Source organism: Diplotaxodon limnothrissa, linkage group LG9 (assembly GCF_057381915.1).
Source record: "Diplotaxodon limnothrissa isolate DT_005_m linkage group LG9, D_limnothrissa_male_GT1.1, whole genome shotgun sequence".
NCBI lineage: Eukaryota > Metazoa > Chordata > Actinopteri > Cichliformes > Cichlidae > Diplotaxodon > Diplotaxodon limnothrissa.
Window position 1 is genome coordinate 26,129,875 of NC_140604.1, and position 18,798 is coordinate 26,148,672.

At 41.9% G+C, this 18,798-nt stretch overlaps 1 protein-coding gene across 1 annotated transcript in view; it reads right to left on the reverse strand.

The window, feature by feature from the left end:
• arfgef1 (ADP-ribosylation factor guanine nucleotide-exchange factor 1 (brefeldin A-inhibited)) overlaps positions 1-18,798 on the reverse strand; it is a 51,761-nt gene that overhangs the window by 30,614 nt on the left and 2,349 nt on the right. The window contains exons 2-4 of the mRNA XM_085362941.1: positions 5,219-5,249; positions 1,430-1,586; positions 1,075-1,221 (exon numbers count right to left, since the gene is read on the reverse strand). Coding sequence (XP_085219067.1) covers positions 1,075-1,221; positions 1,430-1,586; positions 5,219-5,249 — 335 coding nt within the window. The remainder of the gene's footprint in view (positions 1-1,074; positions 1,222-1,429; positions 1,587-5,218; positions 5,250-18,798) is intronic.

The window sequence follows — 18,798 nt, forward strand, 5'->3', positions numbered from 1 at the left end:
TTGAGTCTAAGGTTTATTTTTTAGCACCTGACGGCTCTTTTTTGCTTCTCATCCGTCAAAACTCTGCATACTCAATCACATGATTCAGTTTGTTTTGAAAAGTCTCAACAGGATCTTGAGCTTTATTGTGAAAGGTTTACGTGGAAAACAAACAAGCGGACAGCGGAGCCACGCGATGGTTTTACCATCGTTGTTGCTAACGACAACATGTAAAAACAGGCGCTTGTCCGTCTGTAGTGTGGTTATATTAAATATAAGAGAACGAGAGAACTTTAAGAAATTAATATAGCTACAGGTCACTACAGTAACCGTCAAAACGATGAAAAAATATTGCTGTAAACAGTTTATTTTGCAACACCACGAAACAAACGATAGCGTAATAGGAAACGATAGACGTTTGTATATCGTCATCCCATATATATCGTTATATTGAACAGCCCTACAAAAGTATGTCAGAAAATCTAGTTTATTGAACTTTTTCTGATGCACAAACTTCAAATAAGCTCATAACCTCACAGCTACGAGGGAGGAATCCCCGCCCACAGACCTAAATAGGGTCACTCACAGGTGTAAAAAAGGGGAGCAGCCATGAAGCTAAGTAGAAGTCTTTAAAACCAAAGTCACTGTGGCTTTGTCCATTTTTATATAGTCTATCAGGAGAACAACACAATACACCACAAAGCAGGGACAGCAAGTTATTAACAATAAATATAAAACAGATTCACAACTAATATTAAAACTTAAATAGTTGCCACTATCACTGACTTTGTCAGGTAAGTCTCCGAGATAAAATGAAAAAGTAATCGTATTTACAATATAATTACAGATTGTTTTTCAAATGACATACATATTAATAAGGTAAAATAATATTGTATTATTCAACAGTCCAGCAGGATTATCTGCTGCAGCCACAAACAGCAAGTGTTATTAAAGATTGCTGCAGATCAAAGCCACATAAAGACACAGATGTGGTCTTTTAAGGAATGACTGTCGGCTAATTAAATTCTCTAAAGTGTGTATTGAGCGTGTCTGCGACAAGCTGCGATATGTCAGAAGAGGGGGACGGCAGCACACCTTAATAATCTGTAGCTGCACGCCCTCGTCAGTCTGAGGTCCTTGAAAACAAGCGCAGATGGTCTCGATGATCCTGTCGATGAGCTTCTTGCCCGGAGCCGTGCTGTCCGGGGCGCTGCCCGTCAGGTGGCCATACGCTATCAGCTTCTAAAAGTCACACGAACATGCAGACGTAAACACACATATGCAAAAACACAACTAAACGACCTGGTAGCATGGAATTAAAAGAACTTATTTTTCTTCAAAGACATCCAAAGATACAGTAAAGGCAGAGCCCAGCACACAGTTCGCTGCCATAAAGTAACACTCGTGCAAGCACTCGGGGGCCTGCGGTGTGACTTGTCCCGCCACTGACCTGTAAACAGTCGAGCGAGGTGATGACGATGCGGGGACATTTGGATTGACATGCCAGCTCAAACGGCAAGAAGTACTTGTCGGCTTCAATGAAGTTGGTCTTTGATTTGATTGGCGGTAAAGTGCTGGAACCTGATTTGCCATCTCCACCGGGTGGACTGGGGAGGGAAGGAAAATAAATACATTTTAAAAAAGAGGAAGAAAGGGACAGAGACTGTGAGATAAACACTGTGGCTCCGCGGTCCCGTCTGTCATCTGGAGTCACAAGAAAAGAAACGGGGCATAAAAATCAACATGACACACTAACACTTTTGTTGACATCCAAGCCTGAAACAAACACGAAAAAGCGCCGGGGATGGCGTGCTTCACTATAAAGAACAACCTCTGCTTGCTCCACAGCTGAAGCAGGACATCAAACAAGCTAAACCAAAGAAGACCCTGTGCTTTATCCTGTTCCTGAGGGGGAAAATGAATAGTAAGAACAGATTTTATTACACTGAATTTAATGTAGTGCCTGGGGTAGTAATCCCAGAGGTTTTGTAATTCAAGCTTTGCCATGGGTCCATGCTGATAAAGCATCTCCTCCTGCACGACTGGTAACTGCACAGCTATTTTTTCGGAATTTTTAAAAGACCGGAGACAGCCTTAAAATATAGACCATCGCTTTCAGCAGCCATGTCTTTACAGCATCCCTAAGCGCTACCACCACACCCAGACTGCACAAGCTGGAAGAGGAGAAGAACAGAGAAAGGGAGGGAGACGGCTAGCGGTGGAGGGGGCTGCATTGTTTATGTCTTGGCAACGGAAAAAGGACGAGTTCAGCTCTTTTTTAGAGGGACGACCACGCCGAGCATAGAAGGGCACAATCAGAGACAGAGAAAGAAGCGAGGACGGATCGCTTGTACAAGAAGAGAAGAGGGAAAAAAAGGATTCAGAGCCAGTTAAAAACTAAAGAGGCATCAAGCAGCATGAATTCACCAGGAAAATGAGGGTGCTCAGAGAAGAGCAGAAGAAGGGAGAACGCTTAGAGCGCTGGAAAGGAATATAATATAAGTTGTCTGAAAGCAGCCGAGGAAATGGGTATTAATTACCACAAATTAAAGATGATTGGACAGGGAAGGAGCTACAAATATCGAGCATAAAAATGGAAAACATGAACCCGTTTACCAGGCTTACAGTCTTCTTCAAAAACATTGTGGACAACAACATTAAAATGATTAAAAAGATCTTTGCTATGATTCAGCAAGAGCATCCACTCTGTCAGCTTATTACTGGTCTGACCCAGTCTCAATTTCTCTCTCAGCTATTATGTTGTGGATCTGCAGGGAGCTCGTCTCCGCTGGTTTATCCCTGAACTCCCTGCTTAATGTCACCTGGCCTGCTCAGCCCTTTATTATAAGCCCAATGTCAGGCTCAGGCTGCTTATAAAACATAAACACTATAAAACTGAGTTCTAGTCAGACAGCACAGCCAGCACATCCTGCAGCTATGTTATTACATGGAACTGAATACTGCATTCAATTAAATGCTGAAGTCAAAGGTTCATCTTTATCTTGGAAACAAGCGCTTAAAAATCCTTACTGGAGCCATGTTTCCTTACAAGCTCTCAATCAGGTCACATGTGCTTTCATTAGCAGCTGCACTTTGCTTTTAATTTCATAGCTTTCAAAGCTTATCTAATTTCCTGGCAAAGAAAACGAAAAGAATGCATAGAATTTATCTTATTGTGTACTACTTCAGGACTTCAGGGCTGCCGGTTGGTCAAATCTGTCACCTTTGGACAGAACCAGAGCGTTTCCTCCATCTTTATCCTGAGCTAATCTCTACAAAGATACATCAGCATTTAAATAAGCACAGTTCTCAGACGAGGGAGAGAAAATCGGGTGCTGGAAGCTTTCAGTCTGTTTGCATTACATGCTGTGTTGGCCGATCATACAGCAGGCTTTGGCCTGTATGCAGGTAAACAGTCTGTGTTTTGGCAAATGCAATCCCCATTTTGCTTTTCACACCGACTCCAAACCAGTGTCCATTTCCTGATGACAATTTAACTTTGAGCTTTTTAAAAAAATTTATTGACATTCTTAAAGAAAGACCTGTGCACAAAACAGGAAGTGGTAAAGCGTCAGAATGCTGGCTGTTGTTTCTAGATGCTACGCCATATGGACAAAAGTATTAGGACACACCTCGTTGCCACAGGTTTATAAGAAAAAAGAAAAAAAAACCAAGCAATTCGCCATGCAGTCTGCCTTCACAAGCACTTGTAAAAGAATGGGTCGCTCTAAAGACACAGCAGCTCAAAGTTACAAAGCTGGGTCGCTGCGTGCTGAGACACATAAAAGTTGCCAACCCTTGCTGACTCTATACCGACAGAGCTCCAGTCCTCCTCTGACATTAACATCAGCACAAAAGCTGTGTACTGGGAGCTTCATAGCATGGGTTACCATGGCTGAGCAGCTGTAATTACAGTGTATGTTATCAAAGTATGGCAGACGGGTTTATTGGAAGACCAAAAGCTGGATCTAGTCTTGCAGATTAGTGCGTTATCGACGCTGTAATTTTTGGCAAGAATGCAATTTTAAAGACACTTACTTGAAACCAAGATACAGAACAAGTCCTGAGAATATTGGAAAGTTTCAATGTTTAGTGGTCCCAGAAAACTGAGAAAACCTAATTCATGTAAACTCATGTAAACTGTACCGAGTGCAGGTCACTTTGTAGAGCTTAAATGTTTGATCTTTCAGGCCTTTACGTGGTGTGGTAGTTAACTGATAAGAGCATTTTTTTAAGATTATGAAATGATTCTGGAATAATTTCCTAAAACACCATTAATGGTTTTCATACAACATGAGCTTTATGTGGCTGCTTTGTTTAAATATCACAGTGATTAGATTAGCCAGTAATGCTTAGTACCCGTTTCCTTAGCATATATTTAGCTATCGTAACAAGATTTGATTTTAAACAGTGATTTGAAATGTACTTAGTTAGACACTGCCCATGCCTACTATTGCAATTACATTACAGAATGAATGCACAGAGAAAACCTATTTAAACTGGGCTGCAGGCTCAACCAGGGTGTTTGTATTCATAAGTAGCAAAGCTAGAGTATTGCATCTATCCGAAAAGAGTTGTAAAGCACCTGAGGTGAAAACACAAGCAGCAATACTTCTGTGAGCCTGGTGCTGGCTGCACAGAATCCCTAACCTTAAAATTCAGATGAATTTTGAGTCACTGGTAAATCTAATTTGGAGAGAAGTGAGTGAAATAATAGGGAAGGATTGTGTGCGAAGGGGAAAATGATGAGGGACAGAAATGTAAGTGGGAAATAAAAATGAGCTGGCGTGAGGAAGAAAGGATGGGGAAGAGGCGAGGTGGCATTCATGCTACATTTCATTCCAAAGCCCATGATACTTCGAAGCCCATTCATGAGCACCCCACACATTCACACACACACACACACACACACACACACACACACACACACACACACACACACACACATTAGGCAGAGCTTCATGAAGAAATCCATTAATGAGAAGGCAAGACACTGTTGGGAACAAGCCAGGCAGAGAGCCACAAACAAAAACACCAGAGACATGCACATGAACACCCACACACGCACACACACATACACAGTTTTAATCCCCTTTACGCGTCTGAACACAGGCAAAAGCAGCAGAAAGACTTGCAAGTGAGTCATGAATTTTACAGTGCCTGAACACGCAGGGAGTGACAAAACCCGTGAAATGACCTTTGCTGCCTTATTGTGTGACTCCATTCATCAACTGCTTACCTTAATTTTTCCGATTCTTCTTTGATTTCCTCTGAAAGACAGAAAAAAAAGTAACATGTTAAATAAGTCAAATATAGGAATCTGTGGACAGTATTTTACATATTTTTTAATATCTGAAAGCTCATATTATGCATGGCCAAAAGTTTCAAATGATCAGGTCAATTTATGCAGAAATAATCCCTCCAAACTGACATCTATGTGCAGCCACCAATTTCCTTCCCAGAGGAACTGTTGGCACCCTTCAATAAGGTTTTAGCTGGAGCCAAAGGAAAATTAATTAATTCTGGACAATAGATGTTTATGGTTTAGCAAATATTCATAAATGACAACAAAGTGTTTCAGTTTCACACCTCCCAAAGGCTGATTCAGAGTGAGGACCCCCCCCTGCCTCCAAGCTACAATGCAGCTGCACACATCCAACATATCTGCAATCTTAGTGCATCAACATAGTAAATTTTCAAACACATCTGCATTCAAAAGATCTAAGTTGATGCTTTAAGTTGATGCGGTCACTGAACAGCTTGTTGGGGTGGGGTTCCGCCTGAATGCGCTTGTTTCGTCATGGTGATGGTCTTGTTTGCGTCCCTAACGGCAACTAGAGAGGAGACTGGTTTGTGTATTGCCTCAGCTGCAGCACTCAGTCCCCAAAATGTAATCATTATTCAGTGTGCGCCGTGTCAGTGAGCCAGGCCAACATTTGTGTTTATTTCACAGATCTCCAGGCTTGAAAGCAGTTGTATGAACTTGCTGAGCACTGACACAGAAGAGCAGGAAAATAAGAGAGGCAGACACACAGAGGGAGGGATGAGAGAGAGAGATGGAGAAGCTGAGACAGAAATAGAGCTAGAGAGAGCGGAAGAGAGGCCAATTGGTACTAGACATTAAAGGGAGCCTTCAATGAGGAAGCTTTTAAAAAACACAGTGTCAATCGTCCTCACAGAATTGCACGAGCCTAGCGATGATTGGGAAAAACCCCAGTAATGAAATGACAGCTCAATTATTTCACTGCTGGAAGGCTAACGGGTCCTTTCAAAGAAATCCACTTGGTGAGAATATTTAGCTCTTAACACTGTGGAAGTAAATTAAAGCTGGTTTCAACCATGTTTGACTGCGCAACTCAGGAGAGGACGATTTTCCGAACTGTCTGATGCTAATTTATACATCCGTTTACATGCAGTCACAACCGGCCCACAGGACTTTTGTTCACATGGATTCAAATCTGACATAAGATCAAAGCAATGATCATCTTTTAACGTCTTTATTCTACAGCAGACAGAACAGGATCGTGACTGCTATGTCTAAATCATCTATTTAATAATTAATGAATAACAAGGCTGTGACAGTTTCCCCCATTCTCTTGATTCAGTTAAAAAGCATGATTGTAGAAGCTGAGCTGATACTAAGGCAGATATTTTCACTTATTAGCAACAGGACATCAGAGGATCTATCTCACCTTATGCCTAGCATCCATTTTTCAACATATATTTCTAGTATATGCTCTGAATATGAAACATGTAATCGGTAAACAAATGATATTTGACCTGAAATTGCGAGACAGAGATTAAGTATTAGTGTATGTTATCTGAATTGGTTACATAATTTCGAGGTTACATAGGAGTGGGAAATCATGTGTGCCTTCAGAGATAACGAATCATATTACAGTGATTATCATGATGTTGCTTAACAACAGACAGAAGACTGTAGATCAGCACATCTCTGAACAACATTTCTCTGCCACATATAAAACTGCACAGGAACGAGTCAAGAGACACAACAAAGAAACCCAAGAGTTCAAATCCATGGCCTCCATGCAGTCCCAAAGGATCCACTCCAGTATACCCAAGGAGGACCCGCACTATAGTGAGAAGGGGGTTTTAACATTGTGGCTGATTGAGCTATTCTTCCATACTTAGCCATCTTCACCTGGTTTGTTGTCACCCTGTGTGTGTTTGTGCAGGAGCTGTATGTAGCCCAACGCACAGTGTCAAAAAACAGGGTTCCTGCTGCTTTGTTTTAGATGCAAAAGTCTCAGATATTCTCAAACTGGTTTCTTGAGCATGAGCAATGAGTTCATTGTACTCCAATGCACTCCATAGCCACCAAATCTCAATCCAATAGAGGACCTCTGGGATGGGCTGGAACAGCAGATTCACATCATAGATGTGCAGCTGATAAATTTGCAACAACTGTGTGATGCTGTCATGTCGATATGGACCAAAATCTCTGAGGAATTCTTCCAGCACCCATGTTGAATCTGTGCCACAAAAGGATCAAGGCAGTTCTCAAGGCCAACATGGTACTAGCAAGGTGTGCCGAATTAGGTGTCGATTGCCGACCAATTGTTTAGGGCTGAAACAATTAGTCGGCATAATCGATGACGCCCATAAATAAAATTCTCAACGCGTCATATGTGCTTTTGTAACTGCATTACACTACAGGAAGCTATGGTGGCAGTATCGCCTATATCGCCTGCCAAGACTTTACAAGAACGAAGAACTTAGTTTGCAAATGGCAAAACAGGAGGAGGGAAGAAAATGGAAAGCATTTCACAGAAAACAATAAAGTTTGTGCAACGCAGAGCTTTCCTTCCACGACAGCACTACTGCAGTGCACGAGCATTTGAGACGCTGGCACCCTGAAGCTGTAATATCAACTCTGAATGGGTCAGTTTTAGAGTTAGAGTTAAGTTAGTGTGTCGCATTGATACCTCGTTTAGTGAACACCATTTCAATTTTGACCAAACCTTGACCAATTAGCTCTTAAGAAATAGTCTCCAAAGTGAATAATCATTAACGTCCGATCTTTCAGATTTCTATCCCTTCAGTTTAACAGGAAAAAAGCAAACGTGATAGAAAAAGACCCAGTCAAACATCAGTGCTACATCACTGCAGGCACTGCATGTTACCATGAAAGAAAACGTGGTGTAAAATTGCATCTCTCCTGCTCTGCTTACTGTCGGTATTGCATGACACTAAAATTCCAATAAGTCTCTAGAGGCCTCTATTATGGGATGTGTGAAACTATAATCGTGCTGACCCCTGGCTATTCCACTATCAACATTAGCTTCACGTCAAGCAATTACTTGGATTGCTATCAGATTTATGCAAATGCACAGAGAAGTCAAACAAGCAGCCAGTACAAAACCAGTCATTTTGACAGGAGGGGTGGGGACTGTCACGTTGACTGTGTAAGTAAGCATCAAGTAATTAGCTCCGTGCATCGATGAGAAACTGTCACCTCGGGATTTGAACACTGAAACCATAGCAACAGTGGCTGGTGGTAATAATGATAAGGAGGAACAGTGCTGGACACTCCTAGGATTGGACAGACATGAGATGGATGTTAAAGTTATGGAAAATTATGGCCGCTTTGCCAGTCGTGGGTTTCAAAGCAAAACATATGCAGAGTTGTGAGGCAAAGCAGGAAGTGGGCAAAGATGAGAGAGTAGCATTAACACACACAGAACCCTAGACACTTATTAATTTGTCTCCACTTTTACTAACTGAGTCATGATGTAATGGTTTCCTTCCTTGGATACTGAGCTGAATTACGTTGCTATATAAAAGCCAAAACACTGCACTTGTCACAAACAAGACAAGGAAGCACAAATGAGCTATCAAAGTGTGATCTGTGGTCTCAATCAGAAAACTCACAGGCACACTTTTGGCCAGAAGACACGAGTAAAAAGTTCAATGTAGTGGAAGAAATGAAGAAAAGCACAGGCCAGAAAACAGCCAAAGGGTCCAATCTAGACCCAATGGATGGCTTCGCAAAGTGTGAAAACTGCAGGGTAGGAGGGCATCATTTTAAACTTTCCACTTCATTTAAAATTAAAGTTATTATGAGAGTGCTTATCTGATCTTTCGGTTTCCCTGCCAGTTTTACAGCCTTCTTACCGACAAGGAAACCAGCCCCACCCCGCAGAAGAACACTAGTGTTTCTATGATGACAGAAGATAAAGAGCTGTTTGAACAGTATGCCTTAACAGCTTTATATTCTTACTTAGCAGAGGAAATTTTTTAATCAGTGTAAACATATTTAGGATGTTTTGGGTTTTGTTTTTGTAGCAAAATAAAGAAAAAAGAAAAGAAAAAGATTACTGGTTATTTAATGGTTTGAATGGTCTATCCCACTAGAGATCAAACTGGGCTGTAATTGTCCAATAAACCAAACTATCTAAAGGAGCCTTCCCACATAGGATATCTCCAAACTTTAGTTTGCTATCACAAGCTGATAGAAGTCAACCCTTTGTGATTTATTTACCAAGCCTCATTCTTGATTTACGATATCTTCAAGGTCAGCAACAAAGAAACCAAGGTGTACCAAGGTATTTAGTGTTAGTGCTGCATAACTAAAGCTTTCTGCACACTTGTTTGTGGTATAAAAGAGGAAATAACAGGAGAAGAGAGTAAGACCTCCTCCACACAGCTGTCACATGGGGTGACAGTGATGCAGATGAAGCCAATTGGCTCACTGCTTTTCAGTCCGATGAGCACACTTGGAAAAGAGCAGGGGTCCACTGAAGGGGCTTTTGTGGGCCAGCTGATAAAACTTGGAAACTTTGTAACTAAAACTTCAAAAATCAGACTGCCCCATAGGCAGAGATTTCTCAAAATGAACAAAAATCCCAATAAAGTTGGCTCATTTGTCTAAAGTCACAAAATAGAACTAGTAGAAACATTATCAATGAAAATCAATTGTTTCAACTTCTTTCTTACTTACAGGGTTGATTTTGCTGTGCCAGGATTACAGCTAAATGACTGGCGGACAGGAAACTGCTCCGATTAATCCATAACAGGTGTCTTAATGCATCTGTTATAGGTCTCTTATAGCTTACATACACTCACAAGATACATTACAGGGAGCCATCCTGCTCATCAGCCATCGCCCACATCACAAAGCAACAAAAAGTCTTTGAAAGCTCCCCCAACTTTCTGTCTCTTCACTCTTACCCTGACTTTGACCCAGATCCTAACACTACGACTTAAATGAGCAATAATGTCTGCACATCCAATCTGACCCCCTTGGAGAGAGTCTTTTTAGGCCTGCAGTACACGTTTCTTTCATCATCCAAGGACAAGTGGGTCAACTACGTATAGAACTATGTCTTTCTCTGGTGTATAATCACACAGGACTACTTCTTAAAATGAGACGCTAGTTGTTAGATTGAGCACCTGTGTTCACACACTCCAGCTAACCCTGCCAGTCCTATAAAAAGTTTAGCCTAGATACTTTAGGGCGAGCCCACATACCCTGAGGCTGTCATTTACTGAAGTGCCCCCTTCCCAATAAAACCGTCTCTAAGCTGCAGAGAGGGTCAGTAAAAAGCTGGCTAATCATTGCTCCACTCTGCTCTGGAGTGAATGCAGTCTCCACACCTGTATAAAGGCAAGAGTGGGTAGAGTGCAGCCTCTGAGTGCTGGCAAGACTACAAAATGGGCATTTATTAATACTTTCAAGCACATAGACACAGACACACACATTCTAGTCAAGTACCTCCCCACAATAAAATCATACTGTAGCACCTGCTATATTAACAGCCTCCTGATGGGTAAGTAAAAAACCTAAACAAAAACTTCCTCATATTTAGAAAACATTCACTTCTGCAACCCCAACTAGCTTATGTATCACAACACCTATGCAAGCTGCTGAGTCAGCGCCACCAAATATCACAATGTGATTTATATCTCACTCATAACTGCTTTAACCGTTTTTATTTACGTTTCGGAGCGGATCACGGCTTCTTTTTGCTCGCGTCCCTGCCTGTGAACTAAAGTCTGCTATGTGACACCTACACATGAAGGCCGCCTGTGAAAAATTCATGAGATGATGACATCGTGAAGAGACCCGAGCTTCAGTGCCTCAGCCTGAAGCCAGCTCACACAAAACAACCAAATCCCACCCCTGACAGCATGACAGCACTACTAAAACAATGCACTTATCTGAAAAGAGCACGTAAGGCACGGTGATTTGATATTAGGGTGTGAGCCATACACAACACAGATATAACAGTATGAGCAACTAACAGCCAATAATCTGACAGATGAAAGCACAAAAACCTCATATGTGTAAGAGACAGTGCCTGACTGAGATGCTAGGATAAGCACAGCCTGATGTGAAGAGAGAGACACCAACATCACACTCAATCGCTGAACCTGACAGTGAACTGAGACAGGTTCCTGTAGTGCTTTATATAATATGTGTTTCACAGGGGCTTATCAGTGATCCCCTTCAATCACACTTACACTGAGCTACAGCAAAAGCTGATCATGGCTTAGATATGTACACAACAGTGTAGTTAGCCACTTAGCATTCCAATAGGCAGCCATAGTAGATAAGGCTGATGAATCAGCACGGGAAGTATTTGGAAGCCCTGAGCAAAAGGTTAGCAGTGGGATTGTGGGAGGGTTGCCAGTTTAAAACCAGGAGAGAAGAAAATGTAGCAATGACTGAATGAGAAATATGCTGTTGACCACTACAGTTCACAGCCCGTTCCTCAAAAAGGAGTGTTTGTGTTCTGAGATTGTAAACAGCGTTGATAAAAGATGTGCTTGAATATTCATGGAAGTCTGTACCGAGGCTAAGAGTGTACTACATTTACGAGACGCCCCGGCTACACGTGGTGATGAATTGTAGAAAACGCCAAGTCTGCTAGCACGAGCAGAACAACAGCCTGCTTTCATCATACGTACAACACATCAAACTCCTGCTTCAAAACAACCTGCTCCCTCTCGTCTCCCACTGCTGCCGGGAGCTACTTGCAGACTAAGTTGAGTCTCCCCCCTTCCCGTGCGCCACCCTGCCCGAGTGCCATGACGAAGCATTCCTCAGCCTCAGCAGCAATCTGCGAGTAGCCACAGGAATAAGTCGGCAGGACCGTAAACCCTGGAGTCACACATCCTAAGGCCTCCTCATGTGTGTTTATGCATGTCGTTGGTTACTTTTGCTGCAAGTAGACATGGTGACGAGAATCGGACAAGTTTTCACTTATTTCTCTACATTAAATCTAAACAGGGCTAAAAGGCTGTAAGGCAATGAAGCTGCCCATCTCGAGAAGGTCAAGTACCAACCTAGTGTCAGAAGGAAAAGGGGTGCAGCAGGTGGTGCAAACAAAGTGCACACAAAAACTTTTGGCGCCTCAGTAAACTCGCAAATGGTCGATTTCTGTTTGCCAGTTTAGCTTTACTGCTATGCAAATCAATAGGTGTTTCTCTATTTTTCTGTCTCAGTGAGACCAAATGAAAAATTTTGTTAGGATATGTTTGACATTTGCGTTTTGCTACTACCAGTAAACTCTACATGAACATCTGTGAGAGAAGGCTTGGAGCAAAAATAAACAGAAATAAAACTGTAACCCATCCAGGGTGCAATTCTTCTCCGAAATGTTGCAGTACGGTTGTCTTGTTGCAGGATTCGCTCATTATCACTGACGCCAACAACAGTGTGCACAGCAGGTAGATGCACTCAATGGCAGCCCTGAGAGGATGCGTTCACCTGGGCAAATATATCTTAGCTGACTAAAGCTGCTGGATCAACACTAATTCAATAAGTAGACATTTTTAGCCAGCGTAAAGTTCATGCGCGGAATAACAATCAAATGCAATCAAAAACGCGCATGCGCCCACACTAGAAGAAGAAAGAAAAAGAAAAAAAATCTCACGAGACCTCTAACATTTCATCAATTAAGACACAGCAGCGCATGCACACGGCTGCTACACTGGTGGGAGGGAGAGAGATAAACAGGCAGCTCTCTGGAGATGCTCCGCAACACGTCACAAGACAAGCAGCTAGAAAACAGCTCGCTGGGAGGGGACACTGGGTTCAGACACAGAGGGAGGAGAGAAAAGGGAGAAAGCGAGAGGAAGCAGAGGCAAGGACGAGGCTATTTTCCAAAGAAAATAAGCTTAATAAACCTGCCTTTTTATTAGCTCTATGATTATGGGGTTGGGTTTTTGTATGTGCAATAGAAGCATTGTGTTGCTGTTTTTGTGAAGCTGCCACCACAGTGCAGGCGGACAGTAATCATTTCTAGACTGTAATCAGACATGTTTTTGATCATCTATAACACAGAAGAAATAAGACATAAGAAAGAGAGACAATGTGAAGGATTTCACTGCAGCCTGATCAATTCCTGGACCTTGGATGAGTAAAAAAAAAAAAAAAAAAATCTCCACTATGATAACACAACACTTCTTCACAATGGGACCGCAGCAATCGCTACCAATGCACATGCATATACATATGCAAGAGGTTAGAGGTTAATTTCCATCACCTGAGAAAGGAGCTGGAGAGCGACAAAGGGCATCCGCCTTCTGCAGCACTATTTCCATTTCAAAGACTTTAGAGCCCATCTGCATTTGGCATGGATCCTGCGGTTGGCACTAACCGCACCATACGCAATGATCAGCGAACATTCATTTTAGTCAGACTGCTTTTACCCCAAAAACAATCATGATCACAGTGAAACACTACAACCCGGTATCCAGACTGTCATGATTGGATCTCAGGTACACTCAATAATCAACAAAAGGCATTTAAGCCTAATTTTTAAGCCAATATCCACACACAAGACAGAGGCTCACACTAATGCACTACATTTGACCAATCTGAGAATAAACTGTTGTTGTAGGCAAACATGGCGTAGCTGCGATCACCGAAGAAAGCCTGAGAAAAATCAGACCTCTGACATTTCTGCTGTTCACGATGAAAGAAAAGGTTGCACAGCGGTAATTACATTCGGTGTGGAAGAAGGAACGACTGTCAGAGGTTGTCTGGGCTACCTAATCACATGTGCACTCATGCGTTTGGGCATGCGTGCTTTACATTTCCGTGTGCATGTGTGTGTCCCACCAGCCCACTCACTCGCACTTGCATAAGCCCTTCTAATCACCAGTCTCACTCCCATGGCTGAATCAAGGCTCTAATTTTGTAGCCAAAAAGTCCCAAAGCGCTCTGCCTCCACAAGGTCTCGATTACTCAGCTGTTGGCTTTGTTATTAAAATTAATGCATCTTTAATAATTCCACTGTGGTTGGACACATTATGTAGCATTCTTCTATCTATTGGTATGAAATACAACCGCTTTTCTTTTAAAACCGGGTTATTATCAGCGTGCAGGCTACAGAATCTGGAGACAAACACTAAGCCTAGGGAAGGTAAATACAAGTCATTTTTGTAAGTGCACCTGTCGTCTTCTACCTGCCCTGCCATGTTTAGGGGAACTTTACACTCACAAGCACTGTGTGATACTTCATTATTACAGTGATACTGTTAGTATTATGGCAGAAGTTGGACATTTGTTAAAAAGAGAAGTTTAAAATTCCCCTCTGACATCACCTGACATTTGAGAGCTGGCACAAGGACACAAGTTGTTAACTTGTATTGTGCACTACTACTGTATCTGCACCATTTTGTACCATTTGTAGTGCAGTTTAATACAACTGTCCCTTTACATCACTCAGAAAGTGCTAGCTTGTGAGCTAGACTAACCATCAACAATGACTATGTTTCATTCCTGTCACTTCAAGACGAGCTCCATCTGCACCACACACCTGCCCTGAGCTTTACTGTTTGCTAGCAACAGCAAGCTCAGCTAGCAAAATTTATCCACAGACAGTCCATTATTAGAAATACTGGAGTTCTACTGATTTTACTCTATTAGTTATCCACACAAAGGCAATTTTATTTGCCAAGCAATTAAATGATAAATTCTCCAAAATACACCGCCACCACAGAGGCCCTTTTGCAGGGTCTCGAATCAGCAGCGGTGAAGCACAAACCTGCTAGCAGCAGCAGTTGCTGTGTCTGCCTCTACCTTTTGCCGTGCCCAAACTTTTAGCCTCAGTAAAAATTTGATGGTTGAATTGTTTTAAAAACTAAATAAATAAACTCCCTATATACACACAACTGTCATGAAAGCATAAGTTAGATACAGAAAGCAAAGGTGTTTTTTGTACCAGGCCGCACATATTTCTATTTCTGCTTATGGAGTCGGTTTCAAGTAGCCATGAGAGTATGAGTTGAATTCACTTTGTTACCACTTTGTTAAAGCTCATCCAGTTCATCCAGTTCAGGGACCTTTGTTCCACAGCATGTTCCCAATCAATCTCTACAGTCTCTACTATGTGACTACTGAAGTATTGACAGCTCTACAAGCTCAGAATACCATAATATTCATTACATTCTGATCTAAATTAAGACTCAGATTAATACACGGCTCAAATTGCAGACTTTCACAATGATAAACAATGGCACCCAGCTGGTTAACAGCCAGCATGTCTGCAGACATTGGACTTATTTATAAGTTGAACCATATTAAAGTACCTATAAACACTTATATTCCTCCAAGGTGCAAAAAAGAAAAAAAAAACCCTCCCCACCCAAAAAATCCAGAAACTCAATAAAAAACTATAACTGCGACACATAATTTGCTCAGTAGCAAATTTACACAAATTAATACAGCTAATAGATGAATACAAGATAGATGACCCCGATAAAAAAAAGTCCTGCAAGATGAAACTGAAAGCAACACAAAGGGAGGAGGGTTTCTCATCATGTGCCTCATCTGTTTGCAGTAGACTATAATTAATTTATCACCTGTCCCAGGACTGAAGAAGGCATCAGTGGAAAGAAATGATGTATTATGTATTGACATATCAGTGTAAGCATAACAAAGTGTGAGGAGGACAAAAACAGTCTCCTTTCTACATTCTAAACAGTCTCCACTGCACAGATAAAAGGATTATTTGTGCTTTCAGAGCTAGAATAGGCTCCGCCATGTTAACTACTCCACTGCTCGCTATCTGAACACCAGTCAACCTTTGGGGTTACAAGCAGCTTTTGTGTCTGCACTTGGTCTGGAGGGGTGGAAATGAGACAGAAATCAGGCGTGGGGCCTTTTCTTTAGGGAAACAGAAGAGAAAACATGATTGGAGAACAATTTATCCCAATAAATCTACTGTACTTCTCTTCTTACACATACATTACAATCTAATATATGCAAGTCTCGAGGTCATATCAAACCTTTCAGAGCTCCAAGATGAATTCTTTTTTCGACTGATGCCTTTCTTACTTATAAGAATTTGACCTGAACTGTGCCTGTATAATCAGATTCTAGTTAGGATCAAACAGCCTCGAACATTTACAGTACCTTGGCAAATAAAAGTGACATAAAAAAGGAGGCTGACAGCTGCTGTTGCTTCCCTCATTTACACTTTCTCAACGCCTCAATGCCCCAAATGTCTGGTGGTGTCATCAGCAGGTTACTTGGTGTGCCTCAGCTGCATAGAAATCAAAAGGAAACTGGCTGCCTTCTGCTAAATTTTCACGAGGAGAATGAAAGATGGCAGTAAAAGGTTGTCAAGCATGCAAGTTAGTGTTGGTTATTTTGCAGGAGTACAGACGTTCAAGGCTTGCCCCCCGACGGCAGCCTTGAGCTCCTGCGCTTCACATCCAGGGAAGGCTGTGTGGCATCTTTGCGCATCGTGGTCAAAAACCCCAATTAACAGACGGCACCATTCGTAACCTTGTGCTTATTGCGGTTGAGCATGTGGCGACTATGGTGCAGCTTATCACGGAGGAGCACGTGCCCACCAATCTTAATGATCAGAGGTACATTTGTCCTGTTGGCTTCCCGGTCAGCTCTAAAGAGAAGGTAGTCCATGCAAGCAGCGGCCTTGAGCTCTGTGCAAAAGTACACCCTGCAAACTCTTGCTGATTTTGTCTCTGTTTACAGCTTCATTCAAGGTTCTTTTGACCTTGGACAGGGAAAATATTTGCCACAGCAAAGCTCAAAGTGAAGTGGCATTGGCTGGAAATGTGTTTTTTGTTTGGTCCAAATTAAACCTTGTAGTGGAGCACAAATTCAGTCAATAAGCAGGAAACATTTCCTAATCATGTTGACTTCATGAGTGTTGGAGTAATAAAAATATTACTCCAACACATACAGTTAGATGTATTTAAGTAGCACGGGACTTTGGCTAAATATTAAACAAGCTTCTCTTGGAAGATTTTTGACTATTAAATGTTTATTAACCTCTATGTGCCAGAGTAGCAGTTAAGGAAAGTGCAGGTACCTTTGAGAAGTCTAAGTGATAGTACACATTAACAGAGAAACCATCATTTTTAACATGACCGAACCAGTTGGCCAGATGTCTTTAATTTTCTTTTAAATGGACTCAGCCAAAGGTTGGCAGTCACAGCATCAGTGCCCTACTAGAAAAGCTAGAGTGACAAAACGCAGAACAAAGACCACCAACATCTATTCCACTTTATTTAAGAATTAATGAAATCCAGGGAGGAGATGGGCTCTACTGAACCAACCAATGAAACCAGAACTTACCATTAGCACTCCATAAGTCTGCAGGCTGAGTAAATATAGCACCTAGATGATGGTTTATTGATTATTTGTTTAGTATTCATCCTATAATGCATTCATATTTAATGAATATCACCCAAACAATCAGTACTTTACAGAAACCAAGCTGACAATAGTTATTTATATATAAAACATGTTAGATATATCGCAACTGTATCCATATTATAACATGGATTGCCCTCAGGACTGTGCAGCACATGTAGCAGGATAGCATCACCATGAAAAAGGCTAAGTAAGTAGCAGGGTGTCCACCATAGGTCGCTTTAACTTTGCCCCAGTGTAAAGCATATGGGTCAATATATAAAAATCAGTTTCCCCCCAAACGTCCAGTACTGATCGAGCTCTACTCAAACACAGTTCACTATTCTCATCTATTACCACTGTTGGTATAACAATGTATTAAGATTTTGTGGTAATGAGTGACTGTGTATTACATTACAATCAAATTTGACAACAACACCGAAAAAAATTACATCCCTGACTTAGTCACAGTGTTTCTGTCTCACTCATCCTTGGCTGGCAGGTAACTCTGCAGGACTTCATCGGCAACAGGTTTCTTGTGACCTCTGCAGCTGACCCTCAGATCATACACCCCTAAGGGGAGAGATAATGAGCATTGTGCTCAGTGGGACTGAACTGCTCAGGTGGAAACAAGTGCTCCTTCTTCTTAGCAGTGAGGCGTGAAGAGAGCCCCCCTGGTTTAGACTGCTGTGTAGATTCACATTACCAATCTTTCACCAGCCGAAAGGCCACAAGAGCTACTCGAGGAAAAGAGGAGGCTGGCTTTACAAAACAATGAGACCAACCAGATCCAATCACATGAAAATAGAAACTTGTGACAACAATGAACCAAAGCCTGAGCTGAATTCAAGGAGGTAGTGTGCATATACGGTCTAAGGGCCTTTGATATTTTGAGTTAACTGTTCTTTGCCACCAGACAGCTCCTCTCAAAGAAGCCGACAGTGAGATCCACAGATAATAGGGCCCTGCTAAAGCGGCACTTTGGGGAGTGTGAGAAACTGAGATGATGTAGTTTTTGTGAACTGCCGAGTGAAACTGATAACGCAGGAGGAACTTCACTTTGGGAGTTATGAGGGTGAACTGTTTGCGAAGGTAGCTTCTTTTTAGCTTGTTCCTGATACCTTGTTTTGCAGACGGGAAAACGCTGAAAATAACGGGTATTTAACAGACACCATGTGAAACAG